Here is a 9,815-nt window from a genome sequence, read left to right on the forward strand (position 1 = left end):
AGTGGCGTCGCCGTCAGCACGAACTCCCCGGAGAGCGAGAGGCGTGCCGGGGGGGGGGGGGGGGGGGGGGGGGGGGGGGGCACCCGAAATTAACAAACCAACCGCTAACCACAAGGACACGCGCGCACCACTGGTCGATCATCCTCCCTTCCCTGGCCTCCGCTGCTGATAGACAGGCCAACGGCTTTGACCCATCTTCCTCCAGCACTTGTCGATCTTGCCGAAACATGCATGCATTCATGATTCATCGAGGAGAACAGAGGAGTACGTACTAGTATGGTTTATTAACGTTTAAGGAGTGAGAAAAAAAGAAATTAATATTGCGATTAATTCCATTGCAGCAGCGACGACAATGATCCACTCGGGGAGTGAGGACACGACACACGCAGAGGTTAGCTTTCTTACACGCGGCCTGTGCAGCCAAATCAAGGAAGACGAGGAGGAAGAAGAAAGTTACAGCGAGAGAGGGCGGGAGGGAGAGGCAGTGGAGCATGGAGATGGGGTAGTAGCTAGACGCAACTTGCGGATGGCCGTGTCGTCGTTAGGAAGGAAACAATTCACCACGGCTTAATCTAGGGGATCGCGGTAGGTAATAACTAGCTAGACCGGCAAGCTAGGGTAGGTACATGGACGGGTCCTGGACGTCCGTCCAGCAGCTCCCGGCGCTCCAGTACGCCGCCGCCGACGCGTCGCCGAGGTCGAACATCCCGGACGCGTCCAGGGACGCGAACGCCCCCATGTCGGCGGCGGCCAAGGAGGGCGCCTCCGACGGCGCCGCCTGTCCCGCTAGCTGCATCGCCGAGGCGGCCGCCGATTCCTCCTTGGGCTGCGCCGCGAAGGTGAACACCGGGAGCGGGGGCGGCGCGAAGAGGGACGCCAGCGCGGCAGCCTGGTCGGCGAATATCGGCGCCGGCGGCGCCACGTCGACCGTCGAGAAGGGGTTCGCGTGGTGGCTCGTGAGGGAGGCGGCGTTGTTGGACGACGGCGTGGTCGGGGTCGGTGTCGGGGCCGGCGTCGCGGCGGCCGTGGGGCTGGCGCTGCCGCTGCCGCTGTTGGAGCGCGGCGAGGACGCCGAGGCGCGGCGCGGGTTCTTGGCGTCCGCGGCCGACGTGGGGGTGGACGGCCTGGAGGAGGCGGACGAGGACGACGACGACGACGAGCGCTTGGCCTTGCGGCAGCCGCCGCCGACGGGGACGTTGCGGAGGACGCCGCCCTTGGTCCAGTACCGGCGGCAGCTCTTGCAGAAGTGGCGCGGCTGCGACAGGTTGTAGTTGTTGTAGTAGCAGAACTTGGTGTTGGTGGACTCGCACCGCGGGCACTTGACCGCCTCGGCCGCCGGCGACACCCCGCCGCCGCACCGCGCCCCGGGGCCCTGCTGCGCCTGCGCGCGCCGGAGGTCCGCCGCCGCGGCCCCGCCGAACAGCCGCCCCGCCAGGCCCGGGATGGACTGGAACTCCTGCATGCTGGCGGCAAGCGGGTGTTGTGTTGGTCTCTGCGACGACGTGCTAGCTAGGATATCCGCCCTGGCTCAGCTTCAGCCCTCAAGCTTAGTGGGTGTGCGTTTGCCGAGGACGCGGGAGCGCGGCAAGAGCTCCACCCGCTCGGCATCGCCTCTGCATCACACACGGGTCGCGGGTAAATATCTACACCCTTCACCCTCGTCCTGTCTGCCGTCCTGCACCACGTTACGAAATTGCCCCTGAATTTCTTTATGACCAAATTGGCCCCACTGTTGCTCACAGAATATCAAGCTCTCCTGCATGCACTGATCAGCTACGATATGATGCCACTGGATTAGTGCTGGGATCATTAGCAGCAGCATCGTGCGTGCTGTTTTTCCATTAGGTTATTCGTCTCCTAATCTGCATCCTTTGATCCGGGACAGAGCGCTTTGTGATCTGCGATCACAGTGTCAATGTGCGCGCGCGCGGCGGGGGATGAGCAGTGTTTTCCTTACCGATCGGTTACCGCCGATTTTTACCGATACCGCTACTAGGCGGCAACCCATACCGGCGGTAAATTTCGAAAAATTTCGCCCGAATTTAAAATTTTCAAAAATATTTGAAATAAAAAAGGAAAAAATATGGTAAAAAAGTAGAGATGACATACATCATTCTAATACAGAACATGTTCAAATATTTGACTGTTTGGGCACTCAAAAAAATAAAAAAACTTTCGGACCGGTAATCCCGAGCGGTATCCTCTAATCCCGAGCGGTATTCGGCGTTTTCTGAGCGGAAATCGGCGCGTTTGGACCGGAAACCACTGCATTGTGAGTATTTCTTGATTTTACATTGATTTTTAGATGTTTGTTGTGTAGCTATATTCAAAAACATGTGTTCATATTAGCTATATGGATCCATTTGTTCATGGTAGTTGGATGTTAATTTGTTCATTTTAGCTATATGTATATATGTGTGTTCATATTTCAAATATGTACATATATTTTCATTTGTTCATTTGGACCGGAAACCACTACTATGTATTATATATATTGACGATGATGGTTTGTGAGGACTATGGTTATGATGATTTGCATGGACTATTGTTGTGATGATCTATATGGACTATGGATGTGAATTTCTATTTTTATGGATATGAACTTCTATTCTATGTATGTGTAAATGTTATATAATTGTTTGATATATACCATCAGTAATGATTTTACAAAATTACGGTGAAATGCTGCCAAAATTTTTAATTTTCCAAAGTCATACGGTGTTTACCGGTTAAAAACGACGGTTACCGGTCGGTAAACATCGATTACCGGTCGGTAAACAACGGTTACCGGTTTTTTGAATTTGAATTGTCATTTCGAACGGTTTCTAACGGTTTTCGGCGATTTACCGCCGGTTTACCGATACCGCTAGTTGGCGAAAATCGCTTTACCGTCGGTAAGGTGAACCCTGGGGATGAGTCCACGAGGGCTCGCAGGTATTGGTTCGACACGCTGGCCGGAAGGGGCAAGGCGCGCGGCGTGGACGAAGCGGCGCCTCTCGTTTCCGGTTGACGTTCCAGGCTTTTCTTTCGAGATGGGCACGTCGAACCAACCGCTCGGGCTTCCGTTTCGGAACGCCGGCTGTCACCGTACGCTGGCAGGACATTCTTAACGGACGAATCTGAATCGACCTGGCCGGGAGATCGATGTGCCAGCCACGGCATGCTAGCTTCTGCATGTGTCTGTAGCCTCAAGTGTACTGCGTGGATCGGCGTCCCGAGCTACCCAACCGGTGAGGGCACCGGCAGGCCGGCGGGGATCAGCAGGGTTCGCGAGAAGAGAGAGAACCCAAGAAGTGGCGAGATCGATGTTGTCCGCAGGGTGCGGCAACAGGAAGAGCAAGCGGTGTCCGTGGCCCATTGGCCCGCCGAACAGTCGTCGCCCGAGACCGAGTCGCCGTCAGGGTCGCGAGAGCGCGCGTCGACGCCACGCCGGCCGTGTAGCACCCCGCGCGCGCGCGCCCCGGAAGCGATCGAGGCGACCGCGACGAGGACGCGGGCCGGCCGCGGTCACCCGCTCAGTAAAGGCATCCACACCCGCGCGGTTGGGTGAGTCGTTGCGTCCGGCACGTCGCGCTCCGCCGGCTGGGCTGGCGCGCGCGCACGCGGGCCGTGGTGATGCCCTGGCCAGGATGGCCGGGACTGGGCGCGCCTTGCCCGGATTAGTAATTGCGGCGTTGCCGAGTTGAGAGCCGCCCATCACGCTCGCACGCCGTGGACACGGGTGCGCTAGCTAGCTTGCTGCGCGCGTCACGGCCGGCTCGGCTTGCTCGGATCGGCCACCGGTGCCATGGCGTGCTCGATCTTCCACAGTTGCGGAGGAGGATGCGTGCGCCCGGGGCCGGGGGGGGGGGGGGGGGGGATAGCCTCGGCGACGAGTGCTCGCACCGTGCGCTGCGGTGTCCATCCGCGCACACCACACGTACGGCCCCGCCCGTCGCGTCGCGCCTAAGGCGGTGGCGTCAGGCGAGTGCGGTCGTTTTCACCCGCCTAACCCCAGCCGTGGCCACTGGCCAGTCCGGCCCGTCGCACGCACGAACGAATAGCGGCCGTCTGTGTGTTGCCGGGTAGCTAGGGGTAGGAGTATCATCAGATCAGGGTACGTACGTGCGGCCTTGTCTAGGGACGACGCGTACCTGTACTTTCTTTAAGAAATTTGCCCTGCATGGCATTCGCACCTGATCGATGTGTGCGTCTCACCGTACGTGCGTAAGCTAATCAGGCAGGTTACCGATCCAAACAAGAGTCCAAGCAATAATGCTCTCTCTTTCAGCAAAAATTAGCTCGTATAAGCCAAGCGTCAAAATCCCAGTTCCCCAGGTTGAGTTTACCATACCCAGAGGCGTGTGCCTGGGTCTGGGCGTCTGGCGGCGAGTGGAAACTGTCGCAGCTCCGTCTGCCGGGCCCGTGCACTGCACGGACGAACAGGCGTACAGAGACGTGCAGGACTGTCCGGTCGGGTCGGTGGGTCCCTTGCCGTCCACCACTGTCCACTGGTGGTGCGTTCTCGCGTCAGGAGGAGGAGCCTTCTCTGCCCCGGCGCTAGCTCATGCTGCGCCGGGGCGGCACCCGGCCATCGGCGTACGGGCTTCCGCCACGCTGCAGTGCTCTATTTGTCGTCCTCGCTCAAAGGCCGAAGCGACTGCAGCGCCACAGTGCGCCGGCCGGCACGTCTCCTCGCCGTGGCCCCGCCCTGGCATGCGCGCATGACACGGGCCTCTGCAGGAGCAGGAAGACTGTGCTGCACTTACCTTGCTCCGATCGTGCCCTGGCCTCCACTGTGCGCCGGGGCAGGGGTGGCCACGCGATCGACCGGCCGGCGTCGCCGGACACGGACGGGCGGACGGCGCCGTGGCGGCAGGCACGCCGGCCGGCCGGGGACCCACCGCGCGCGGCCGCGGACGTACGCGAGCTCCCGCGGCCCCACCTCGCGTCTTCTAAGTTCTAACGTACAGTGCCAGCACCATCCGATACTGATGGCCATGGTCATCATGCCCGGCCCGGCCACCGCGCCGGACAGTGCCACGCGACGCGGCAGCAACTTGGCAGACAAGGATGCCGATGAGGCGACGGATTAGGCAGTGGCTTTGCGTCCGCTGATTGGTTTACGGGTGGTTAGCATGTAGCTTTGGGTGGTGGGAGTCCGGCCGGCGTGATCGAGCAGCGGCAGGACGATGATGATCCCGAGCGCCACGTGCCCGGTTGTCGACGGGTCCCGGTCGCGTTTACTCCTACGATCCGAGCTTCGACGTCTCATGTTGGGCTCCGATCTGACGAAACGTCATGGGGGCAGAGCAGGGCTAGGTGCCGTGCGATCAAGATCGGATGGACGATCGATGCAACGGGTCTTCTATCTGATCTAGGAAACATTATCGAGACGCAGACCAGAATGCAGTGTTTGTATTGTTTGGTCAAATTGAACAGCAGCTAGTAGCTAGCTACGTACCACCACCGGCCGGTACCTGTCCATCGATCGATCTGTGTCGTGGCAGAAGGATCCATGGATCCAGCGCTGTTTAAGCAACGAGTCCAAGCTAGATGAGTAGAGGAGGTTGGCTTAATGGCTGCTGGGTGCAACTGTGATCGGGCCATCCTGACGGACGGCCAGTCGATGAACCAGCGCCGCCCACGCCTAACAGGCTACGCCCTAGCGAGATGGACGGAGCAAGTGAGGACCAAGTCGCGGCGCCACACAGTACGTTTTCCTATTTCTTCTGACGAATATGTATGTATTTGAATCGGTCTAGCCGCAAGTCGCTGCTCTAGCTAGACACTGTACCACCGATCCAGTCGATCTATCGGAGGACGATCGGTGCAGCCGCTGCACGTCACGGTGGCTGCCGGCCCGACCTGACCTGACTCGAGAGAGAAAGAGATAAGGTGCCGGACGGACGCTGCGGCGCGCTCTGACGTACGGCATGGGCTTCCCGGCCGCTGGCGGCTGGCATCGCGGGCGAGAGCAACGTACAGTGAGGGGTAGGAGGCGGGGTGTAGACGGCTAGCTAGGGCGAGCCGCGAGCGGGACAGCATGACAGGAAGGTGACAGCAGCCGCGCGCGGCAGGGCGCGGCGGGGTTAACCCCACCCCTAGCCGTTGCTTTCGGCGATCCCCGCGACATGGATCGGCGCTGTGGCCTGCGCGGGATAGACGAAAGCGACGCCACGCCACGCCACGGCACCACTACAGGCGCGCGCCCAGGCCGGCCGGCCGCCCGGTCCCTCGGTCGATCCCTCCCGACTGTGCGCTGCACGAGCGAGCACGTACGGCGGCCACAACGCGCACAGTTCTTCTTCCTCCCCCTTTTCATGTGCTCTCGGTTAATCGATCCCGTTATTAATTAGTGGTCTGCGTTGATTAATTAGCAGCAGCTACCAGGTCGCCCTGCATGATCGAGGCGGCGCACGGTGGTCGGAGGGAGAGCGGCGGCGGCGGTGCTCAGATTCCGAACGGCAGCGCCGCGCCGGCCCCATGTGCCGCCGAAGCTGTCTCCCGCGGTCCCGCCTAACGAGCTCCCCGTTCCAGGGAGGCCTTAATGCTTGGCTCTCGACGGCACCACGACTGGGATTGCCCATCCCCGACGCGGATATTTGACGGTGTTCCCGCCCCGCCCCGCCCCGCCGCCCGGTCCCTCTCGAGCCACCCTGGTTGGATGCCCAAAGATACCTGCCTATTTAAACTCGCCATTGACTGGCTCTCTCTCTCACACACACACGCACACTTCGTTTTCACGTACTGTACGCGCCACCCGTAGTAGTCGCCCAGCTATATACTGTGTGTCAAGTGTCAACGAGCAGGTGTATCACGCGAGTACGCGTATCGATGAGCCACCGCCGCCGTGCTGGCATGGACCATGAACGGCGGAGCCGGAGCTCACAGGCGGCCAGTGAGGTCCCAAGGATCGTGACGGCGCGCGGCGAGGAGATAAGGGTGACGAAGGCCTTTAGGGATTCAATGGCTGCTCATGCATGCATGTGGCCTCCATCTACCAAACCTAGCGCAGTAGCGCGAGTGTGCTCGCTTCGATCTCGTTCTCTCGCGGCCTGAAAGCCACCCCTGTGGTCCTGCACAGTCCACAGCTGCAACAGTGGGGGCCTGCCGCCTGCGTGTGTACATGCCAACCGGGGGGGCCGTGCTGGAGGGGAGCAGGGGGTAGTTCAGGACTTGTATCACGCCCGTGGCGACAGGGCAGTGGTTACTGACAGCGACCCGCAGACTGGATTATTGGACGGTGACGAGGATTAGTAGACTGAGACGAGCTAGTCCTAGTGGAGGGCGTGGAGGCTCGGCGTTGCGGCTGTGTGCGAGCCACCGGGCGGGCACATCCCGGGCGGGCAAGCGCGTAGCCGCGTAGGGCACATCTACCTACTCCTAGTAGAATTCTAGAGTCAATGCAAGGCGACGGCGAGGGTGGTGGGATGAACTGACAAGTGCCGGGCGATCGAGATGACCGGCGCTTGGACGCTTCCGGCCGGCGACCCTAACTACTAGCTAGAGCCGGCGACCCTAACTACTAGCTAGTGAGTGGCGGGCGGTAGGCGCCGCCCCCTCTCGTCGTCAGGCTAGGGAGCCGAGATCCTCAACATCTCGCCGGCCGTGGTCTGAAGCCGGAACAGTGCCTGGATAGTGGCGGCACTCGCGCCTGGCCGGCCGGCCGGCCGACCGACAGACCCGGCGAGTGGACGCGCAACAGCGGGACGGACTTCGCCGGAATCCTGACGCGAAAAAACACAGCCTGCACGTTTGGTTGCACTTGCAGAGCGCAGAACAGGCGTGAGCATGGATTTCGCCCTTGTTGCGTTGCGCTGATGTCTGATTCCGGAGCATCGGAAGCGGAATTCGTGGGCGCATGTGTAGGCTTCGTTCGAGACAAATTCCGGTGCTGACCAGTGATCTTATCTTCGGGCTTCGGCTCTCTCTTTGATGGATCGGTGAAAGCTTCTGAATGCGGCTAATCTGAAAAGCCACTCGTATGCTTCAATATTATATATCTGGAAAAACAAAAATGCTTGAATAGAACCAAGCAACTTGTAATATGGTGGACCTGCTGTCCTATCACGCGCAGGTTGCGCTCAGGCCAGTTTCAGTGGAAATGTCATAAGCTTTAAATTTGATGATATGATAAAGTTTTTATGAAGAGAGAGGATAGAGAGTCATGGGATGAGAGGAGTTATGGTGATGAAACACTTCTGGCTCGATCACCTAATTTATAATCTTAATAACTATATTGATGACATTTTCACTGAGACTGCGCTCACAATACATCCCGGCGAGCGCAGTCGGGGATCCTATCTAACTTCTGCAAGTTGAAAAAGCTAATAATCTATAAGGCCCAGTAGGCCCATCTAGCATTTTTTCCCCGCACACAGGCTTCATCATTATTTTTCCCGGTGAGCGAAACTTGCAGCAATCGGATCTAGGAAGCCAGACGCAAGGCCGAGCCCAATAACACACATGCAAATTATATTTCAACTAGGCGTATAGCCCGCGCATTTGCACGGCTAGTATTAAAAATTTAAAAATTTGCATGTCATTATATCCTTACTTAAAGATTATACTATTTTTTTACTATATACCACCCTATTCATTATCGTAAATTATGTCTTATTGTTGGTTAAAACAATTCAAATATGATCTACCTATAATAACATTTGATTTGTTGAGCTTTAATAATATTGTGCATAAATTATTTTATTTTTGTTTTATTTTGATTGATGGTTGTTAGGTTTAGTTTTCATTAATAGGATATGTTCGTAATTGAACATAGCTAAATGGTATTTTACATCTAATTTTTCATAACGGCATTGGTGGGTAATTTTTAATTAGGTATAAGGATATTTTAGGCTAATTTTATTATAATGGCAGTGGTGGGTAATTTTTATTTTTCTATTTTTCTCTAATTAACGTGTGAATTTCTAGGCTTTGTGAGCGAACGTGGAGGCTCCGTTTGTTGGCCAAATAATAAGATAATAGATTTTTCGTTGAAACTTTTCTATTAGTTTACTATCTTTAATGTTTTGCTAAATCAATATTTTAAAAACTCCTGGCCAAAAAATATTTTAAATAGTCATATTAAACATTTCAAAAGGCTAAATTCAACATTTTATAGGAGTAAATGTAGTACAGTCCAAGTTGACATTATATAGTCAACATTTTGAGATACGATATTCAACAATTATTGAAGCCTGGTCCTACATTTTGCAAGAACTTGTTGGATATTTTGTATCAAAATGTTGAAATAGTCTACTAAAAATGTTGAAATGGTTTACTAGAAATGTTGAATTTATAATAATTTCTAAATACATTTGTTATATTAATTATAACAAATCACATGATCAAAATGGTTTTGAAAGCGAATAAATCTGCAAATCCTAAGAGCATTTTTTTTTGAATTTGACGTTCTTGCTCCTATTTGATCTCAAATGGTGATTTTGCCCTCTTTTCACTTGTGCAATTTTACCCTCATTTTTCCACAATGGAGGCTCCATTTACCTCTACTTTTGACACTGATACTTGGATATCCACTAAAACAATATAAATAATTACATAAAACTCAGAGTAATACGAAAAAATCATGGTACCGTTAATACCCTTAACCCTATCCATATGCTCTCTTCTTTGTCATCCCCACAGTCACACGTTCCCATATCCTCCCAACCCTGCAGCAGGAGTCCCCCCCCCCACCCCTCCCGGGGGGAGGGGGGATGGGGAGTGCAGGCTCAGGCGCACGGTGACTCCGGCAAGGGCGGGCTCGGCTCGGTCCTGCTCCTCCTTGTGGTCAGCATGGAAGAATCATCACGACGGTGTTGAAGATCTCTCCA

The 9,815-nt window shown here is 55.8% G+C and overlaps 1 protein-coding gene across 1 annotated transcript; it reads right to left on the reverse strand.

Annotated features, from left to right (window-relative positions):
* Window positions 1-299: 299 nt before the first annotated feature.
* Window positions 300-1,629, reverse strand: LOC120657098 (dof zinc finger protein 4-like). The gene has a single exon (XM_039935349.1). The coding sequence runs from the start codon at window positions 1,460-1,462 to the stop codon at window positions 614-616; it is 849 nt and encodes a 282-aa protein (XP_039791283.1). The 5' UTR covers window positions 1,463-1,629; the 3' UTR covers window positions 300-613.
* Between the last annotated feature and the right edge of the window lie 8,186 nt (window positions 1,630-9,815).

This window comes from Panicum virgatum, chromosome 1N (assembly GCF_016808335.1).
Source record: "Panicum virgatum strain AP13 chromosome 1N, P.virgatum_v5, whole genome shotgun sequence".
In the NCBI taxonomy this organism is placed as follows: Eukaryota; Viridiplantae; Streptophyta; class Magnoliopsida; order Poales; family Poaceae; genus Panicum; species Panicum virgatum.

Coding starts and splice junctions, on each gene's coding strand:
- LOC120657098 (XM_039935349.1), bottom strand. CDS start 1,462: ATGCAGGAGTTCCAGTCCATCCCGGGCCTGGCGGGGCGGCTGTTCGGC.